The sequence below is a fragment of the Polyodon spathula genome, chromosome 10 (genome assembly GCF_017654505.1).
Source record: "Polyodon spathula isolate WHYD16114869_AA chromosome 10, ASM1765450v1, whole genome shotgun sequence".
Taxonomy (NCBI): domain Eukaryota; kingdom Metazoa; phylum Chordata; class Actinopteri; order Acipenseriformes; family Polyodontidae; genus Polyodon; species Polyodon spathula.
In genome coordinates this window covers 31916125-31939006 of record NC_054543.1, presented here as the reverse complement: position 1 = coordinate 31939006, position 22882 = coordinate 31916125, and the positions used below count along the sequence as shown (strand labels likewise).

The following is a 22882-nucleotide window of genomic DNA, read 5'->3' as shown; positions in this document are numbered from 1 at the left end:
TTGGCAAAACTATGTAACTCTCACGTTCCATTACCAGATTTGGCACTGAGTTAAGTTACTGGACCAGCAAACTGCTTAACTGGTGTGACGCGGAGTAACTCTCTCCTGAGATTCAATGACAGAGCCACCAGGAAAAAGAATTCCGACCTTACCTGTCCTCTATATGAGGATTCTTATTAACACTTCAGAGAACACAATTGGTTCATTCTTGTCCTCCAGGGACTGCTGCATGCAAATCAAAATTCCACACGAGTGCGGATCTCAACTTCCCGAACCAACAAAGCCAAATGCTGCTTTTGTCCAAAAATAAATCTGTATAATGAAGGGAATCATATATGAGCACTTAGATGTGGAGAGTGGGGGATAATTCCAATAAAGATAAGCAGACAAGGCAGTCAGTGGATAATAATGTGACTATATTGGCAGGGAGACAGACAAGGTGGGTTGCTTAATTGACAACCGGACAGACAAATTGTTTGCTTTATAGCATTTGTAAAATTCATGAATGGAAACCTCCTTGTCATTTGAAAGACTGTTTCTTTGACTGACTGTTGAAAGACTTCAGCAATGCAAGCTTACCCCTGATCTAAATCCAATTGAGGAACTGTGGGCTGAACGCTATGGCCAAAATGCTCTATCCACCTCACTGACCCAGTTGCGGGCCATACTCCTGGAGAAATGTGCCACAATCTGGCACAAAACTGTCTGGCATCGTGTCTATGACATACAGTCTTGATAAAGTGGCCAGTGTGTGTTTACATGCTGTAGAGAGAGATGGAGAGGTTTCTACATCGACACTTTTAATCTAGAATTGAGGAAGAACCAGGTGGCTTTGACAGCTAAAAAAATAAGGCTGGTCATTTCGTACAGTGCTGTATCAGGTAACCATTTAACAGACACACATCACAGTAGTAGATCACATTCAGGATAAGGCCATAAAAATTTAATTAAGTGTTATGGTTTTGTTAAATTAAAATTCAGTTTGGCAAAACCTGTGCTATAAAGTGGGTTGCGAGGCAACAAAACAGTGGCAGTGTTGCTAATTATTGTATTTTTTTAATAATAATGTGTGAGAAAGTGTGATGCATTTCTGCAATCTTTTCCAACAATGGCAATCCCTTAAATAGGAGTGATTGATTTAAGGTGGTTGCTGACTTTATTCTACATTATACAGTATAAATACATTACGCAAACATAAATTAATCCTGTGCTTGTTAACACAATGAACTTAGGGTTCTGTATACATTCTCAGTAAACAACAATGAGACAACTGCTGCCTTTGGATAATAATAGTCTACTGTGCACCTTAACTGTGCTTCTTTGTTGTTTCATTATTGAGTGTATTCTAAACCCAACCTAAAAAATTTCAAGATTGCTTTTAAAAAAGTCTAAAATGTCACTAAATGACATTAAAATGTCTAAAAGTATTGTGCCAGGTGGCTGTGTACTGATGTGCAGTCAGACTTTATGCCAGCACCAGAATAGCCAAAAGAAAGTAGTCTTACTAATACTTGGTATTAGATTTCATGACACAATGCAAGACCTGCAGGCAGACAATTGCAAGGACAGAAAATACACCACAAAGATCTGCAGGTGTAAAAGCCTGTAAGGTTTGTTTTCTTCTCAAAATAATCAATCATTCTTCTGTGTGCTATGTTGAGAATTAAACCAATAGTACATCTGTTTACCATCCTCAAACAGACGGTCTTGTTGAATGGTTTAACCCTTTGACTAGTGAGTTCTAAAATGCTCTGCCGGCCCTACGGGAGTGAGGTTTTTTTCTGTCTTCTGCATGCACTTGATTATTACAAGTACAGCTTACAAACAAGCTGAAAGGTATATGTTTGTATATATGTAATGAATACTGATGAAATACAAACATTTTTCCCGTAAATAAATAAAACAAATAAATATGATTTTGATTTTGTCATAGGGAAAGGTTAACAGCTAGGCAATAAAGAATAAACAATGGGGTGGAACAACCACAACAACACATCCTAACAAAATAGGGTGAATGAGACAGAGAGAGAGAGAGAGAGAGAGAGAGAGAGAGAGAGAGAGAGAGAGAGAGAGAGAATAAATCATATCCGGGTAAACAGGTGGTGGGGGCGGAGGGAGTGAGGGTGTCTAATGCTTCAGCGTACGATACTCCTTGAAGCATGGAACAACGCAGAGCTTGGCACCGCTTCTTCGCTGGACATCTGTCACTTGATGTTGATGGTAAATATTCTTCACTTACGTCTTCACTGACACACGTGCTGACATCCAATTCAGTGGAAGATTTGTATGTACTTGAATTTGAATCAGAATCTGAATTCAGTATAATTTCAAATACTTCTTTCTCACCGAGTAATTTTAATAAAACCTAGTGTTACATTATCATGTTATCAGGTATTTTGTAGGCTCAGTAATTTAAGTTTAAAGTTGCAGAACGTACCAGTACATTCATATTTCCTGGGACAAGAGAGCAGTGAACGTACCGGTACGTTCGTACTACTCAAAGGGTTAATAAAATGATGTTACAAAAAGTCAATAATAACAATGGTAAAGATTGAGCTTTATTGATTCCCCGATCTAATGTTTGCTGTAAGAGAAGTACCTCAGTCGTCCATAGGGTTTTCCCCATTTGAGTTGCTATATGGAAGGCAACCAGGAGGCATCTAAGATATGGCAAAGGAAAATGGGGGGGGCAACCTATGGGGAAAAATGTGGTCAACTACGTCATACAACTACAGGAAAGAATCAAACAGGTGATAGAGGCAATAGGGCTTGTGAATTATAAAATAAGAACAAATTTATCATATCTACTTGTTGAAGCCCTGGGTAGACCAAGAAGCTTTGATAGTACAGCAGAGTCAACTGAGGAAGCACTCCGTGATTGTAGGTCTCAACTTAACTAAGGAACTGGGGGAGAATGTTGATAACTTGGTTATTAATAATCAAGATGTTTTCCAGTGTGCCAGGAAGAATGACAGTCATACAACATGAAATAGTGACCCCATCTGGAGTACAGTATCTCAGAGGCAAAACGGGAAGACATGCAAAAAGAAAATATGTTGAAGATAGACGCCATTGAGGAATCTTCAAGTCCCTGGAGCAGCCCTATTGTTAGGCAGATACATTTGGTGTCTAAATTTGATGGTTACCGGATGCCTCGGGTTCATGAACTAATTGAGAGGTTAGGCACAGCTATTTGATCATGTTAGATTTGACAAAAGGTTATTGGCAAATTCCATTAAGTCCCGAGTCCAAAGAAAAGACAATGTTTTCAACACCTAATGGTTTGTACCAATATAAAGTTATGCCAATCTGTTTACATGGAGCTCCAGCTTCATTTCAGAGATTAATGGATAAAGCATTAAGACCGCATGCAGAGTATGCTTCTGCATATATAAATGACGGTCATTTTTTCCCACGAATGGGCGGATCACTTAAGGAAAGGTGAAGCTGTCTTACAAGTTTGAAGGAAGCATCATTAACAACAGATCTGGAAAACTGTTTTGTAGGATTAACAGATGCCAAATACTTAGGATAGGTGGTTGGAGGTGGTGTAGTAAAACCAAATTAAAATAAGATTGATGCAATAAATAACTGTCCGGTACAGGTTTTAAGTAAAGGATTTTTTTGGGTTGGCTGGTTATTATAGATGGTTTTCATCAATGCAGCCCCCCTGACAGATTTAATAAAGCTGCCTCAAATACAGTAAAGTGGAGTGTTGCGACAGAAAAGGCATTTAGAAAAATGAAAGACATATTGTGCAGTGATCCAGTGTTAAGGGTGCCTGGCTTTTCCAAAGCTTTTATCGTGCAGGCAGACGTATCAGATGTGGGGGTAGGTGCAGTGTTGTCTCAAAAGTTAACGATGAGGAACACTCTATAATGTAACCAAGTCGAAAACTGCTACCGAGGGGAGGTACGATATGTAGTGGTTGAGAAGGAGTGTCTGGCAGTCTGGTTGGCCTTGGAAACTCTAAAGCATTACTTGTTAGGAAGGGAATTTACCTTAGTTACAGATCATTCATCTTCAAAATGGATGATGGAAAATAAAGAAAAGAACACAAAAGTAACTAGGTGGGTTATGGCACTAAAGCCATACAAGTTTAAAACAAAACACAGCAGTGGTTTAAAAAATGCTAATGCTGATGGCCTGTCCAGAGTACATTGTTAGGTATTAAGGCCACTCTAACCAGTAGGTTTGAACTGGGAAAGAGGACATGTGACAAATAGTCTGGGTTTTCAGGAATTGATGTATTAAAATAGGGGGTTTTAATGGAAGTGTGTAAGCCTAAGAAAAACTACAACACCCAGAAGTTCAGGGTGTCACATGACAGGAATGGCGGGAATTCTGGGACATATAAACCAGTAACTGGTACGGAAAGGGGAGGAGAAAAAGAAAAGGAGGAAAGGTAAACAAACTGTGTACACGTGACTGAAGAAGCAAAGGACGAGTTTGAGCAACTGTGGGCAGGAGACCGTTTTCACTTTGCTTTCTTTTAACAAGTCATTTTCTAAAGATGTCAAAGTAGCTGCTGTGCATTGCTGACAACATTACTGCAACAGATACCGAAAACAGCACAGAGTATCCACACATATGGAGAGGGGCAGGACTCTAAAATCTACAGAGCAAGACCATGAGTACACATAACCTGCTGGGAAATCCTATGTGGGGATTAATACAGGTGTTAAACAGCTGACCAAAAACCTGTATCTGCATCAAAGACAAGGGATAGCAGTGTGTAAATACAAAAACTGTAAACAAATAAAACAAAGGATACGTTTCAGAAGACTACAGCTGGATAGAGAATCATTATACTTCCCTGTGAATGTGTGATAAATACACCAGCAACAGTTATTTAAGAAGGAGACAACGCAGTGAACAGTACTTTTGGGATTGTTTTTATTAACAGCTGAATACAAAAGGAGTGCGATTCCAGGTTCCACCAGCAGAGGTCCTCGGAGGGTGGAATGAGAGAACTGGAACACTTACCTGCAATATCGACAATAACCCTGATGATGCGAATGAGGCAGTGAAGGACCTTTGGAAAAGAAGAGAATTAACATGGAAAAATAACACCAGAATACTAAAAGCAATTAGATGGACTTTTTAAATGCAACTTACCTTGGAAAGCTATCCAGAGAAGATACAAACCTGTACACTGAGGTCAAGAGACCTAAAGAAGAAAAGTCTGTCAGTTTAGTTTCTTATTGTACGGCTTAGTCACACAAAATATTAGTTAGGGATGCAAGAAGTGAGTTAGTGCCCCAAAGAGTGGGTTAGACTTTTACTTTCTTTATGAATGTTTGTTTTGATTTATCCCTGTAAAAAACCTGCCCCCTGGTGTTCAATTGAACAAATGCCACTCTGGTCTTTGATTTGCAAGAAAAAAAACAGTCAATTAGTTCACAGTAAAAAATACATTTCTTTGGAAAAAAATCAGAACACAAGCTGTGCTTGTGATACATTCTAAAAATGTTCAAACATGTGTAAAATGGCAAGCATGTTTACGTCATATATTCCCAATGTCCTATTTTGAGGACAATCAGGTTAGACATTTCCGTAATCAGACCAGTGAAATATCAGGCTGGGTATGAAACTCAACACATACAAATGTAGCTTTATCATTATTGTGTGGAGGAAAACACCAAGAAGTTGATTAGGTTTCAGTTTCTTATGTTATATTGAAGTGTTATAAAAACATCTGAAGGGTTATATTTGTGGACTTAAATTTTGTGGTTAATAAAACTGGAGTAAGTTATCATAACAATATAGTTAAAGAGAAAATTCAAACAACAGGTAGATGCCAGCTAAAAACGCTCTAAAATGTTACAAAGTAGCCTGTCTTCAAATGAGGACAATGGCACTTAATGGGTTAAGAAAGATATGGCAGCACACTAAAAACCCTGAAGCTTCATAAAAAGGACTGAAGTACTGTATTACCCCAATTCTATTGTGTATGACTGAGATTCAACAGTCTAGTCCACACTTCTTAAAAAAATACATTGCTGATCCTATGCTATTTTTGTAGCTTAATGAAATTAAGGTAACACTTAAAGATTAGCACCAGTAAGCGCCAAGCCAGAATGTCTGCAAAGATAAAGTGTCAGCCACCAGAGAGCTGTGGAATTTAAATGATTAAAAGATGTCTGCAGTGAGTTTCTGAAACTGAAATTAAGAGCCCAGGAGAAAGAGTTATTTATTTACTCAGTGTCTGGTATTACTGATTTAGAAAGGGACTTGTTCAAATGAAAAGCGGGTTAGTCTTGTCCAGTGTTGAAGGTTTCTGTGGTTTTGGTCATTGTAGCATTTCTGTTGCTTATCATAATATGATGCACACGTGACCCACTTGCAACCCAGAGTTCTGTTCTCCGGATGTGGATTTCTGCAAACCTTGCCTTACTAGGCACACCCATGTCCCAGGAGAGTGTCTTACTGAACTCGTCACTCAAGGCAGAGTAACAGAGATCTTTAATAAAGATTAAAAATTTACATTTCCCGCTTTTTTTTTCATAGACTCGGGCAGCTGCCCTATAAAGCTGAGGACCTGGTAAAGAAGCTGCTGCAATGTGTCCCGCGAGACCGGCTAGCTGCCGACGAGGCCCTCCGCCACGAGTGTTTCAACAGCCTGCCTTCTGCACTGCTTCAACTGTCTGACAGTACGTACTGTTCCCCTGACTCCCTGCCTGTCTCCCTGCCGCTCATCCTCCCCTCATTCTCAAATCCACCTACCATCCGTCCAATTAAATCACATTTGTCAAAGCAGCGGGGGCCTCGCCAGCTGCCTGAGATAATGACAAGAAGTCGCTGTAGTTAGTGTATGCTTCTCTGGGGAGATGATGAAAGCTGGAGCACTACAAGAAGAAAAAACTGCCAGAGTATCGGATGGTTCATTGATTTATTTATTTATTTAAGTATGTATATATGTATTTATTTTGCTCTCTATCGTCTGTCTGGTAGAGTGACTCATGCTCATTATGTTTGTGGGACAGAGAAGGAGAACAGGAATTGGAGTTGTGGGGTTTGAGTCCCCAAAATACAAAGATTACAGAAACAGGACTGGGCAGGGGTGATAACTGTGGTATCCTGTCCAATTTTAAATAGGTCACAATTATCTAGATTTATATTATAACTTCTTTTTTCTTTGTTTCTTTACAAGCCTAAGTAGTTTATTTGCTTTCCCGCAAGTTACAAACCTGATTTGGCCTAGTGTTTGCAGGCAGCAATTAGGTGCACTTTCTCTTTCAGTACATTCATCCACAGTTTCCTCTTCTGATTTTGAAACGTCTGATTGAAACATACATCGTATGCAATATGCAAATTCTCTTACATTACCCCCTTTGCTTTTGTAAGTCCTTTTGTGAATAATATAAGTCCCGGAGCCCATCTATATTTTAATATAACGGAATCTGAGCCACAGAAACATACTTACAAGGGGCAGCGCACACGGTCCTACACCTTGGTTGATCACATTGACTTGGGCAAACAAAACCGGACAGGGAGTGGATGCCACCTTTGATGTTTGAGGTTTGATCTTTGAAAGAACCTGGATCGACCTGTCTTTCTCTATCAAGATTGTTTTAACTTGTCTAAAGGGACCAAGCAATAATTATTTGGCACCACGTCACATGAATGCACTGACCAAGTGATTTTCACGATATATGGCATCACCTATTGTTAACGTGGATGACTGAAGCAATACTCACATCTCTGCTGGTTCATTTTTATTAGCAGAGAGTCTAAGTTCCAGCCAGGTACTTGTTTTTGAAATAATCTATTTATAGTTAATTATTTTAGGGTATGACTTTCCATTAAATGACTTTGTTTGATCAAAAGGTTCCTGTTTCTTTTTCCACGCTTTCCTGAGATCTTTACAGACAGTAAGACGTAGCTAGACTAGACAGAATAAGAGTGATATGAAATTCTGGGACCACAAAACAAGGTGCCATAGACTCCAGGATAACAAATGCAGCTGCGCTTTTGAAAGATCCTGGAATTTTGATTCAGGATCTTCTGATAGTATCTTTGATCAAATAGAGTGGTGGGTGAGCCCAATTCCTTCAGCAGGCATGTGAACAGGCTGGCAGATGGTGGTGAAGTCAGACCCGGAAGAACACACACAGTACTGAAGAGACACCCACAGCACATTGGGGGAATGATAAATGCGCTGCTTGCGAGTTTATTAAAATGAACAAAATAAAAAGGTTGAACAAAACTAAACGCTTTTCACAAAACACAAACACAAACAAAATGGCTCATTGGTCAAAGCAGATAGACACGGCGAGACAAACTCAAAACAAGTACCATGCTGCTTTAATTCAGCACGTATAGCAACTGTAATTCTTATTAAATTACCTCCAGACTCTCGTTCTCTCCTCAGCAAAGACACCCAACCCCGTGTGCGTGAAACATTCATTCTTTTATACAGCTGTGCTGAGACTCGATTGCTAATCAATCATTCACTTGAATCTCACCACAGTCTGCACGTGGACTAAATGTGCACTTCATGAGCCCCCATACAAATAGCCATTTTAATCTGCATGTGAAGTGATTGTGCCTAAATACAATTATACATTTTACATCACCTGTGCTACATAATGCATACTCTCTGCACCAATACAATAATACAGAAAACAGACAACATAAAACACAAAATGCACAGGGGCGGGGCACCCTGCCACAAGGCATCAGTTGGTTATCTGGATAAAAATACCCCCAGAATTTGCAGTTCAATGAAAAAAAAAAAAAATCGCTGTAATATACAGAACACAGGAGGCAGCAAAAGCAAGTTGTGAGAGTATATTCACCATTTTTCAGTACAAAAATAGATCATGGCTGACTGCACAAATATCCTACACTGTTATTGTACATTGCTAAATGATTCCTGAGCAGCGCTGCTTTATTAATTTCAGCAGAGCCACGGCATATATATCAATAATGGTGTGTTACTGTGAACAAGATAGCTTTGCAGGGGTGATGTCAGACCAAAAATGCAGACCCCAAACAATGAGGAATGGTAAGTGAATCTGAGACGCTACGGCATCCAGGGTTTTATTGTAAAATAATAATAACAAACAAAAGATTTAAACAAAACACACAACTGAAAATAACGGGCGCGTTGGCCAAAGTAAATAAACAGACAAACAAACAAAGTGGACGAACCCAACAAACATGTACCGTGTTGGTTTTAGCCAACACGCTGTAGCAATTGCTATATTTTTAAATTAACTCTCCTCTCTCTCACCCGTTCTCCACTTCCCAAACACACAACCCAGAGTGCGTGAAAACGTGCAGCTGTTATGCAGCTGTGCCAAGACTAGATTGCTAATTGGAGTCTTGGTACAACTGCACGTGAATTAATAAAAGTGCAATTTCCCGTGCTCACATATTATTTTACCTGCACATGAAGTGCTGTACAAACCTTGTGCCTAAATACAAATATACATTTTAAACACTTGTGCTCGTAACTCATATTTATATACCGTGCATTTTATACATAACCACCAACATTAACACACTACAGACAACATAAAACACTTAATAAACATAAAGGGGCGTGTGATGAGTCAAAGGGATTTCGGTCTGTGATTCAGCCTCCCGACAGTAGATGGCATCAAACCAACTCGGGACTTCCCTTACCAAGATCTCTTGACCATGGCAAAAGTCATCTTTTGAGGGGCGGCACCTTGGTGAGGGGCGGAAGTACGAGTATGTAAATTCCAGCCACTGGAGTCAAGTGAAGGATAAGGACACTTGTCAGTTGGGGATTGATGTTCCACTGACTACAGAGGCGGGACATTACATACTAAAGGGAACGTACTACTGTGTTCGGGGTTGGTCCGAAAGTAAAATAGGAGGAGTAACGGGTGGAGGGAGAGACTGGTTTGGTGCAGCGGGATTTTTAAAACAAAAAAACACTAACATTTCTTTTGTCTTTTGTTTATGTATGGTTCGCCACGAAGACAATTAAAGACGAGTCATCACGGTTTGTTTTGGATTTCACCCCTGCACTCCTTCCCTCACACCATTTTGTTTTCTTTTGTTATTTAATTATTTTGTTGTGTATAGATAATAAAAATAAATTATTTTATTTCTGTACACATAAATTACTGTCTGGACATTCCATTTAATACATTCTTGCCTCACAGGGCGGGACACTCCGCCACAGTTACCATTAATGGTAGGGATGAACACAGTCCGGGTTGCACTCACAGGTGCTGAAAATAACATTCCAAAAACTAAAGGCGAAATCAAAAAAGAAACTAAACACTGATAATAAAACTACAAACAAAAGTTCTAATATCAGCAATGCCCACAGGCTCCGCTGTTCCATAAGGCATGAGCATTAATGACAGTCTGATCTCCCCTCACTAAACCGGAACAGAGTTCTACAAGGGTCCCCCTTGCTACCTATGGTTTGTATATCCCAGCCACCATTCCGCTGTCATTCTGGGTCCGTAAAATGGCGCTGCCTCGCGGTTGTATTCCTCTGCTACCCATCTTGCTTTTTCCCTTTTTGAGCTATGCCCCAGTGTTGTTAGAAAACTGTCCTCGCTTTCTTTCTCTTGTCTCTGGGTGTTTTTTCCTTTACTCCAGCTCTCCAAACCTGCCTCGTTGGCTTCTCTCCTACATGGGCAAGACAGGTAATCACAGCATGTTATTTTTATTGGCCAACTGTCCCCCAAAGTCTCACCTCCCGACCACTCAGAGAGAGCTAGACGACACACCCTCACACAGTCTCATTGTGTCATTGCCATGATTGGCAGTCAGGTCTAACAGGGCCATCAACTCCCCCCTGCAAGAGCATGCAGATCTCGTCCTGCTACATACCCCCCCCTCAAAATGGCACCACTGGTCCATTCGAAAATCCTACACCCCCATGCCTTCCCGAAAAAATTTGCTTTTTGATGCAGTTTTCCTGCTCGGTGGACTAACCTGAAGGCATAGGGTTGCAACGCAAATATTACCATGTGATCCTGGTGTTGTTGTCTTTTATACAGTGAAGCCATGCTAAGGGGGCATGATCCGTAACCAGGGTGAAGTGTCGCCCCAGGAGGTAGTACCAGAGTCACTCAGCTGCCCATTTTACTGCCAAGCACTCCTTCTCGATGGTAGTATAATTTTTCACGGGGGGAAGGAGCTTCCTGCTGATATACAGGACCGGGTCCTCACTTCCTCGTACCTCCTGTGACAACAATGTACTGAGACTTGTCTCTGATGCATCTGTCTGCAGGGTGAACCACCTACTGAAATTGGGACTGCACAGCACTGGAATGCTACACAGTCTCTGCTTCAAAGCGAGAAAGGCCCTCTGACGCAACTCTGTCTACCGGACCATATTTGGGGCAACCTTCAGGGTGAGGTCCATCAAGGGAGCAGCGAGTGTGGAGAAGTTCGGGATGAACTTCCAATAGTAACCCGCTAATCCCAAGAAGAAGCACACCTGGGTTTTAGTTGTAGGAATCGACCAGTCAGCCAAGGCTTTCACCTTTGCAGTCAGCGGTCTGATCTGGCCACTCACTACTCGATACCCCAAATACTCTAACTCACTCTTCCCAATTGCACACTTCTTTGGCTTAGCAGTGAGCCCAGCCTCCCACAAGGATTACAGTACTGCCGCTATTTTACACAGATGACTAGCCCAATCCTCGCTGTGGATGACCACGTCATCAATGTAAGCAGTGATATACTGCTGATGGGGTCACAAAATGCAATCTATCATCCGCTGGAAAGTGGCTGGTGCTCCATGCAGCCCAAAGGGCATAGTACCAAACTGGTACAGCCCAAAGGGAGTCGCATGCTGTCTTCTCTCAGGATTCTGGGGTCAGGGGTATCTGCCAGTACCACTTTGTTAAATTCATAAAGTGAGCCATGCCTAGTCATTCCAGCAACTCATCTACCTGTGGCATGGGATAAGCATCAAACTTCAATTTTTTATTGACTCGACTGAAGTCAATGCAAAACCAAGATGATCCATCTGGCTTATCCACTTAAACAATTGGACTACTACAGTCACTTTGGGACTCCTCTATTACCCCCAGCTTAAGCATTTCATCCATCGCTGCTTTTACCACCTGTCGTTTACGTTCACGTATACGGTACAGCCTCTGACGAACTTGCACCCCCGGTTCTACTGCAATGTGATGATGGGCTAGTTGAGTCTGCTCGGGGACTGGAGAAAACACATCAGGAAATTCCACCACCAGCGCCTAGACCTGACATTTCTGCTTGACTGCAATCTGTACCGACCCTGTTTTCACCAAACAGAAAGATCAGACCCAAGGTCCGTGACATCAACTGTTTACGCCACTAACAAGGCTTCGTGCTGCAACCAAAGCTTTAAGAAAGTTACATGATAAATGTGCTTTTCTAATCACTGCCCTGGTTGGCAGATCTCATAGTCCACAATTCCAGCCTGGTGTGTAACCTCAAAGATCCTTGCCACTTCACCAGTAATTTCGACTCCGAACTGGGTAATAATAGAAGCACTTTATCTCCCGGCTAAAACGTGCGCAACCGGGCCCCCCTGTTATATTAGGTCTCCTGTCTGCATTGAACCTGCTACAAATTCTCATGCGCCCACCGACTGACAGACTCAAGACATTTGCGCAGGTCCAACACATACCGTACAGTATTAGTCAAATTATCCTGCTGCTCCTCCCATCCCTCTCTGAGCAGATCAAGCACACTCGGGGTCTCTGCCCATACAGCAGCTCAAATGGAGAAAACCCTGTGGAAGCCTGAGGAACTTCTCTGACAGCAAAGAGAAGGGGAGGCATCAACTGGTCTCACTAGTGCACGTCACTCATACTAACTCTATGCAACATGCTTTTCAGGGTTTTATTAAAACATTCCACAAGCCCATCAGTCTGGGTGTGGTAAACCAAAGTCCTGATAATCTTAATCCCCAAAAGATTGTTAAGTTTCGCAGACCAGCCAAGACAAAGTTGGTGTCTTAGTCAGTCAGCATTTCTTTGAAGATTCCCACTCGGGAGAAAACCTTCACTAGTCATTGACAACAGATCTAGCAGACGCAGAGCGGAGAGGGGTGGCCTCTGGATAAGGGAATAGCGTGAGCCAACTGCAGTAAGTCCTCCCTAAAAGGCTGAGTAATGAACAACTGGTGACGCACTTCCCACACCTGGAGTATTTGTTCAATGCGATACAAAAGATCTTGATTAATTTCAAAATGAGGGTATATGGCGGAGCGTTTGGGCTCAACCACCCAACCATTAATCACGCAGCTTGGTCAAAGAACCTGTTCAGTACATCGTCACACCCTTGCTCGAAGCAGAAGTCACAGGAGTGAGCCAAAAAATCAGCACCCATGGCTTTCAACTTAGGACCAGGTTGGTCCTGAGCGGAGACACCTACGCTAGACCCCTGCACTGGCTCCATGGCACCCCCTCAGAATGTTTATCGATCGCCCACACCTGAAACTTCTCGAACTACCTCCATTGCCAGCCCTCATTCTTAGCAGCCTGGTATTCCTGTTTAGTTTTTCTGGGTTTAAATTTATGACAAGACCACGGCAGGCACTGACAAGCGAGGACACAAACCCACTTGTATGCGCCTCACCTGCTGGCCAATTTCTTAATTTACAGTAACTTTTGGATAAATGTGCATATTGCTATGAATGTATTTAATATTAACCTGTCCTGTTACTTGTCTATGCCCTGATGAGATTAAGCCTTCTTGTATTAGGAACTGACTACATCCTGAATCCAAGAGAGTTTGGGTTTCTTTACCATGCACTGTCACAGGAATGACAAAACCCCTCAGCTAGACTCACTGAGGTAATTACCTGGACGAATGAGGTCACATTCCATAGTGGGGCAATTCCAAGAGATGTGGCCTACCTTCAACATTTCAGTAGACTGGTTTCTCACCCTGAAGCTTTACCAGGAGGTTGGAAAATAGGAGCCATTAAAGGGAGTTGATGGTAGGGTGGCCGAGCGAGACCCCGGGCCAACACTGCAGCAGCCCATGATTAACCCCACACTGCCCCAGTTCTTGGGCTGGGAGCTCCCGCCACCACACCCCATCCAAAGCACCTGGCTACCCCTCCCCCCCAGTCCCTTCGCCATTTCTTGGGCCAGTCATAGGGGTGATGCTGGAGTACCCGGTTTTCCAGGTGGCTGAGCTTGTGTCGGTTCCTCTGCCTGGTACCATTCCGCCAACTGCATTGCCTGGTCCAAGGTCTCAGGTGCCTGTTGTTGCACCCAGAGGTGGGGACCCAGCGCCAAGCATTCCATTAAACTCTCGACTACAATTATCTCGACCAGCCTGGCTTTGGTGGTTACATCCAGGTTAAGCCAGCCCATGGCATAATCGTTAAGGCTATGGGCTATGGTCAGGGGATGTTCCTCCACTGAAAAAACCTCTTACCAGAATTTTTTTCAGAAGCCCTTGGGAATAGCCCCCACTCGAGTAAGGGTAGTCCATCATCCCAGCCGGGGTCAGAGTTCTCACTGCTACCTGCTCCTTCCCTGTCAGCTGTGGCAGGAGGTAACTAACCCATTGGGCCTGGGGCCGCCAAGCTGAGAGCCAGGGCCTCAAAGATGTCCAGATAATCTTCTGGACGATCCTCTGCTGTCATCTTAGTCGGCCGCTGTAATCTAGAGTTGGGTCCCGCAGCTCTTGCACCTCCCTGCACGACCACTATCAAGGTTTGGTGCAGGAGGTCCATCATTGCGGCAAACCATTCCAAGTCCATTCTGCCACTCTGTGTATGGTACTGCCGTGTTTGAGCAGAACCAGTGAATCCCACCTCTAACACCATATTGGTTGAAAATAATATTCCAAAAACAAAAGGAAAAAGCAAAAGAGAAAATAAACACTGACAATAATACTGCAAACAAATGTTCTGCTACCAGCACTGCCCGCAGCCTCCATTATTCCGCAAGGCACAAGCATTAAAGACGGTCTGGTATCCCCTCACTAAACTGGAATGGGGTTTACCCCCTTGCTACCTATGGATTGTACCTCCCAGCCACTGTCTGGCTGTTGGTCTGGGTCTGTAAAATGATGCTGCCTTTCGGCTGTATTTCTCCGTTATCCATCTTGCCCTTTCCCTTTTTAAGTCGTGCCCTGGTGTTGTTAGAAAACTGCCCATCTTTCTCTGGTTCCTGGGTGTCTTTTCCTTGCCTCCAGCTGGCTTCTCTCCTACACGGGCAAGACAGAGGGAATCACAGCACGTTATTTTTATTGGCCAACCGTCCCCCAAAGATCCGTCTCCTGACCACTCAGAGAGAGCCAGGCGACACACCCTCACTCAACTGCTCTGTGCCATTGCCATGATTGCCAGACGAGTTCAACAGGGCCATCGACTCCCCTCTGCAGGTGCATGCATGCATCCGATAGCCAGCACAGACCTCGCCCTGCTACAGTTGCACTACAGTACTATATCTCTATAATGGTACTGTATGCATTCACGTTTTGAAATAGTACATTTTCCATCAGAAAAATAATAATAAAAAAAAAAAAAACTCCTGTAAAAGTTCCTATAAAATCAGCTCCCGTGTGTGGAGCAATGCAGTTCACGAAACATTTGTTTTTTATTTCCCTTTCTCTCGTTATCTGGAAGCCTGAGAGCAGCTCTTACAAAGCTCCTGCTTCAGCTTTCCACCAGGGCACCCAGGCTCTAATTTCCAAACGAGCCAGAGATTAAAGTCATCAGGCGATTCCCACCGGCTGTTATTCAACACTCCTTTGAAAAGGCAGGATCCCCTTGGTTCGCATCAAGCAAAGTGGGTTTGAAATCCCAGCCAGATGCTAATGGAAGAATGTTTAGAGGTGCGACAGTTTGGAGTTGATGAATTCCAGAATTAGAACTCCTGTGGAAGCAAAACATTTTGCTAATAGCTAGTGCATTATCTGTGTTAAAAAAAAAAAACCTTCTCCTAGAAGCTAAAAGGTTTTTTAGGCTGCTCACATCTGCTCAACCACAAAGATCCATAATGGATTTTATCCAAGGCTCTTTGTTTACATTTTTTTGTTTATATGAAATTAGCCAGGAATCTACAGCCACCGTGTTTCTTAAATAAATAAATAAATAAATAAATCAGTGCAAATCCTCAAAATGTACCAGTTTTCTGAGTTTATATTGGAGGACGAACATAAACCAACCCAGTTGCTACTATTTTCTGGAATACTGTCTGAAGAGTACAGCTGGTGAACCTGTATCAGTACTACAGTACATCAAACAGACAGCCTCACTAAATGGCACAAAAACTAATTTAATGAATTACATAAAAATAGCTACTGATTGTCTGGATCTTTATATAAGTCACAATTTTAACAGGCCACATTTTGGGGGTAAAAATAAAGAGCCTTGGTTATTTATTAATGTATTAATTTTATTTTCTTATTTTTTCTTAACCCTTCTAGATATTGGGGTCTAATAGACCCTGAACTCACCTGAGTCAAAATATTGTAATGCACCAACTAGTATGTTTTTTGTAACCACTGTAGCAGATTTAAGCAGATCAAGGTTCTGTTTAAAAAAATAGGTGTTGATTTCTGAGTAGGATAAACAGAAATCCATTCTTGACAGAACATAGTTCCCTGGTGGCTTTATGTCTGCAATCTCTTGTTAATATTTTGTTTTATTCACTCTGGGGAAGATGCAGAGCCTGTGCTATTTCCCTGTTTAACTCCACGTTCAATTTGGATGCAAAGGTCCTCGAGAATGTTAAAGCATTTGACTCTTCTGCTAATGCAGTGATGCTGTTGAGAACATTATCTTTGGACTAAAAAGTTACAGTTCCGTGACATGGGAAAATTATCCTAATCATATAGCGGCACTGTATTTAAGCATTAGTGTCCAACCCAGAGGTCATTATTGTTAGATACTGTAAATGGCTGCGGGGACAATGACACTTAATGAAAGATTATCTACAGGAAAGGAACGTAGAAGAGGATTCATGTTACCATTTTAAGTCTCAAGATTTTAAAATCCTGCTTCCTTTCCGAGAGGGATAATGACAGCTCTGCTCAGAGTCTGAGATGGTTCATAAAGCTTGACTGAGAACTAACTTGAGAACCAAAACATACTCCTTCGGTGGCTAGATAAATCAAGTAGCAAATACAATTTATTGATACGCTTATCAATAGGTTCCAGGACAGTAATGAGCATACATATACATAACGCATACACCACGGCATAGATGTGGTGCACACAAGCACCAGTACTGCATTACCAACGGTGAGGCAGGGAGTGGGAGCATTGGTCCCAGCCCCAGTTAGTAAGATCAAGACCCCTGGAATGAGTTTGAGGTGAAGGTTTGGCACTATCTCACTCCACTGGGGCTTGGCTACCTCAGCCAGGATACGCACGACAGTGCAGCCAGCAGCTAGGATAGAAAAGAGAGCAAGGCATCTTCCTCAGAGAGAGGTGGGAAGAATGGGAGATGAAGCTGAGTGGAAGGAGGACAGATGGGGTGGAGGAGGGAGCAAGCACAAGCAGCAAAATTGTTCACAGTATGAATCCTGGCTAGAAGACCACCAGACAGGTGAGTAAAAAAAAAAAAAACGGCATTTCAATAGCTGTTTCTCAGATTCACAAATTGAAGACCTTTCAACGATTCTCACCGAGAAACATTCTTTAAACCTGGCTGGATCTCTGTGTGTACTACCTACTCCTCTACCACCCCCTAAATAAAATACCCCTGCTAGCAAAAGCCTTTAGCACTGGGCTGGGATCAAAAGAAACTTGAATTCTCCCATCTACTGTACAGCAATGCCACCTCTCATCTCGACGAACAGTTACAAAAATGTAAATAAAAATAAATAAATGGCAGGCAAAATATTCCTTAAGATGTAGCTCAACTATAATGCTCCTTTAATGTGTCAGTGCTTGTCAATTGCCCGAGACTCAATTAAATCTGTATAATGAATGATCGTTACGGCTCTGGAGCTCATTATATTTCAAAGTAAAAAAGAACAGGATATGAAAAATCTCACCAGTGACAAAAACAAGGTGATTAAACTCATTTTAATTCTGCCAACGCATGACTGCACCTTTTTTTTAATTATTATTCAGAAGGTGAAACTTGGGCTTAATTATGATAATAAAAAAGACAACAAAAAACCCTAGAAAGTAATGAGGCCTCATTAGAGCCGCTGTTTATTTCAGGGAGAACAGTCTAGTGACAGCTAGCTTTGGACTGCCGGATATTTTTTTTTCTTCTTCTTCTCTCTCGCGCTTGTTAAAGGCTGTAGGGATCCAAGTGGAGCTGGCATGCGAAAGTCTGCCGTACCTGTCATGCAAAACTCTCTGTGTCCTCAAAGGTTTCGTGCTGTTTCTGGCACCTTGTTGCTATTTTGTGTAGTTCAATTCAGTTCACTATTTATTATCCACACATATCATTTAGCGCTAGATTTAAAGAGGTTCTGTCAAAAAAGTAGAAACCTCCCGCTATAACAGCAGCATGTAAACCTACAGGATGGTGCTGATAATGTATGACATGACTACAAAGCGTTTAAGTTGTTCTGGAGGGATAGGGGACTGTGATTACATCCTATAATTCCAGAAGCTCCTTGTGAAAAGTCCTTTCAACCACGTCAGTGCACTGCAATACTGTTTGTTAATAATAACTACCAGTGATTATGATTGGTTTTATACATAAATAAATGTTTTAATTTTGCCATTATTACTGGTAATTATTACTATTATAAACCATGACACTCTCTGCCTCTAACAGTGGATTTCATTATAACTTTCATGGTTTCTAATAAACCTTGGTTTTAATAGTCTTACATTTTTACTTTTATAAAGTTGTTCTCAATCACACTCCGCACTCTGCAATAACACTTGTTAAAGAAAGAAGGTGAAGGCCAGTGTTCTACGCAAAGACAATTGCCTCTATGCTGCATAAACTCAAAATCAAATGTGGTCTGTGGCAGCCGTGCTCTGCTTATGTGCTGATATTGGGATGTTTTCAGTGAAGCATCCAAGGCATCATTAACTCACTGAATCCAAAGGGCTTGCAAAAGCCTCTGGGACAGTGCTTATTATAAACTGTATGTAAAGTCTACATACACTGAGCTGTCTTCATTGCTGTGCTTCTCTTTCACGTGTGAACAACTACAAACATCATTCTGCTGAAACGCTACATATCTTTCATAAATGATACTGCAGATGAACACCATATTCAGGTTTGTTTCTGTATTCATTTTTCAAACTTTTGGTAAATGGCCACAATGGGTATGTGGGTTTTTTTTTTTTTTTTTGCTTTTTGTTTTTTAAATATCCAAAAAGCCAATTGAGTGCCTTGTTCTGGTATTTCATAAAAGTCCTCTTCTGCTGTTTAGATGGGTACTTGAGGCCGCCCGATAAGCAGTCAGATCATATAATTGCAGTCTGAATCCTAATTGACAGCAGAGTCTGAAAAGCTCCACCGAGAACACAAATGAAATCGTTGTCTCTGGTGCTCTTTCTGTGATTACGGGATGAGTACCAGTTAGCATTTCATTTGGTTTCCGTGGGTGTTTTGTTCTGTTTGTCAATAATTAAAACATTTCTATGACGTTACCTGCATTTTGTGTCTGGTGGATCTGGATTATGTTCATCAATTCACCATGTATCTTTGTTTATAATTAATTTACAATAACAAAGGAAACCGTACCATTTTAACCATTGTCTGGATATACAGTTTATCTTTTCGCACTCCGCAAGCCCCTTCAACACCTGCAAATAAAGAGCTCTGGAAAAGTGCCAAGCGTCCTGAGGGGATGCTTACTGAATAAGCATTACATGGTTACGTTGTTTTAATATAGAATGCAATTCCTCAGAGGAACTAAAACAATACAATTCTTTTAGAAGTTTGCATACAAACGTTTTATATACAAGCCAAATAATATAAGGAATAATGTGCATGACAAGGCTCTAATGGATGAATCACCGTTCACAGTAATACTTGGTAATAAAAAGAGAGAGGTATTAACCACACAGGGGAGGGGAGTGTAGGAGAGAGAAAGGAAGAAGAAGAAGAGAAATTTTGCATCGCCACAGCTATATTTCTCCTTATTGAGGTGACAGACTATGTTCAATTGTTTTGGAATGCAAGTCCCAGATGGAAAGACTATTACAGTGGGAGAGTGATACTCCAGGGAAAGGAGATTTGGTGGATGATGTCAAACCAACGCAACAAGAATGTGACCTCCCTAACCATAATAAAATGAATAAAATGTTTTCTTGTTATGCAGGTTCACAATGCACTGTCTGACTAATACTGAACTTGTGTCCATTGTGGAATAATAGCTAAAGTGATGGAAAGAACATGGTAAGAAATGCTTAGAAGTATCAGAACAGTAAGCTGATTTAGTTTATACAAAGAGGGTGGTCCCTCCATGGCAGGCTTGAGACTTGTGGATGTAATGGAATTGGGAAAGCAAGATAATTAGTATTGCATTATCACAGCTGCAGGCTGTGCCCCAAAGTCAGAATTAACATCTCTTGAAATTTACAGCTCTTTTTTGATATTTTCTAGTGAACATATACAGTCTACAAAGTTACAGATATTAATGCAAGTAATATACTGTATATATGTAAGTATATAAGTTATTTTCTGTATGTAGCATCCCTCTACCACTGAACTGATACAAACGATTTGAGGCTTAAACTTTGACTTCCTAGCCTTTAATACTTCTGACTCTTTGGGATCCCTTGTATCTATTTATAAACACTTTCTGTAGTAAATGAGAGCACTGTGTTTATATTATGTATTTACCAAGCTTGCTATTACTTTAATCAGGCCATTACTGCACATTTTGTTTAAAGCCCTTTGTTTTGATAAAAAAAAAGGGTTGTAAGGCCGCCTTATTTGGAGTTTATTTTCTTGTTTCAAATAAAAATAGTCAGTACAAAGTGTGAATGAAAGAGTAAGAAGATTAAATGACTTTCTACTTTACCTTTTTTGATTTTAATCATTCTGAGGAGTTAATATTGCAATTAGTTTTCGATATAGCCTGTGCTTACTTGATTTATATATTTATTTTATTAAACATGTAACCAGGAAAGTTGCATTGACAATAAAATCTCTTTTTCAAGGGAGACCTGATCAAGAAGGTAGCATTTCATTTAAAAAAAAAAAAAAGAAAAACACAAATTCAAACGAACACAACCAATACAAACAAGTTAATCAAATTACAAGAAACCATTTAGGAGACACGTCCAAAGCAAAAACATGCCCCTCAACTACATATATGTCCATTATTTTGTTTGAACTGCTTTCAAGGTATCAGGAAAGTAAGTTTTGGTTCTTCTTGAAGTTTATTCCAAAGGAGCAAGAAAACAGAATGCTTTTTTCCAAACTCTGTACGAACTTTAGGAACTGAGAAACTTAGAAGAGTCTGCAATAAGCACTACTAGTGTTAGTTAGCAAGTTAATAAGATAATTTGGGATTTAGAAGCAGATCTTAAATTCCAGTTGCCAAATACATTAGTAACACTGGCTAAATCAGCCAAAGAGCCTTAGTAGCGGCAATAGGAGGGTGTAACGTGATTGTTTTTGTATCTACAGCTACATCCATCTTCAAGGTTCCCGGGGTGAGGCTGGAACCTGAGGTCCGAGATATTTTCAGCCCTAGCAGGAAGTGCAGCCCCACTGCAGTCCCCCTCACCAAGTGCTGGTGACTCCGAGGACCCCTAGAGGCCTGGATTAAAAGCCCAGTTTCGTCATGCACACAGACATCCATTCAGAAACAAAGCCAGAGTACACTTCAAGGGAGACACTTTTGAATAAGAAGCTTTGAGGGGATGGACAACAGCTGAAATGAAAGAGAATTTCACATGCTTTTCAGACGCATACATCATGAGGTCAGTGAAACCGGTAATAAACCCCAGGGAAGGATTTTTTTTTTTAAAGCAAGTGAATGGCATAGGTACTTTGAAGAAACAGTAAATTGCTCCATGTGGTCACAGTCACACTACTCCATTTCCCTATATACAGTATATACCTGTACAGAAAACGCATATTCATGCTTAGGTATCACCAGTAGATCTTGGGGAAAGGGATAGTAGGGACACCTTGGATCATAGGGAGCACCTTATAACACCCAGAGCTAGCTGTGCTACCCTTTTCCCCACTTTGATACTTGCCATGTGTCACTGGCAGTTTCAGGGCAGCTCATCCTAAAGTGAACTATGACCAGTAGAGTTCACCTGGTCACTTTCAGTAGTACAGTAAGTAAAGCTATCATGTGTATGTTAACTTTTACAGTTGATGTCTATGTATGATTTTGTTTATTGTACAGTGAAATTAGTGGACATACTGCACTACTGTTCTGTTCAAATGAAGGATATTGAGGCTGTTAAAGTATATGTTTCTTTCTTTCTTTGTGGGATCATTTTTAACAGTGCCTGCCTCTATATGCAGGTACAGCTAAAAATGTATAGACCTTTTACCGACCTTTTTGTGGAGAGAACGCACATTTCTCCTTTATGCATTTTAGGGAAAGTGGTTCATTGAAAATATATTTTTTTAACTCTTTGAGGCACTAGGGATATTACTTCCATAATAATTTCTTAGCCAATCAGCTTGCAAGTTTCCGCACCATTGACAATATAATCGCTCGTAAATTTAATTTTTAAATGAAAATGTAAATCTTGTCAATTTCAATGAAATGGTCACCCAAAGCAAGAAGATTTCAGTCTGAAGCCCTTGTCAGTTAAAAGTCTGAAATGTGCATAACACAGTGTTAGAACACTGGCCTAAGTATAAAAGTGTCTTTGTTAGATGTTCTCTGAGTTAACTAGCATGTTACCTAATTAACCTTTTGTCACCAATTATTGTTAAAAGGCGAGGGTCCGTGAGTACTATAAATATGAGTCAAAATTTGAAATATTTGGGTCCAACTGCTGAATATTTGTAAGACACAGAGAGGG

General features: G+C 41.1%; 1 protein-coding gene across 6 annotated transcripts in view; it reads left to right on the top strand.

Annotated features, from left to right (window-relative positions):
* LOC121322515 (cyclin-dependent kinase 15-like) overlaps positions 1 to 22648 on the top strand; it is a 56884-nt gene extending 34236 nt beyond the window's left edge. For 3 of the 6 annotated variants that reach the window (XM_041262618.1, XM_041262621.1, XM_041262616.1), the window contains one exon: positions 6511 to 8598. In XM_041262618.1, coding sequence (XP_041118552.1) covers positions 6511 to 6811 — 301 coding nt within the window. In that variant the 3' untranslated portion in view covers positions 6812 to 8598. Of the gene's footprint in view, positions 1 to 6510; positions 8599 to 9956; positions 9997 to 21518 lie in introns of those variants that run through there. The other 3 variants (XM_041262619.1, XM_041262617.1, XM_041262620.1) reach the window with 2 other exon arrangements.
* Positions 22649 to 22882: the final 234 nt, after the last annotated feature.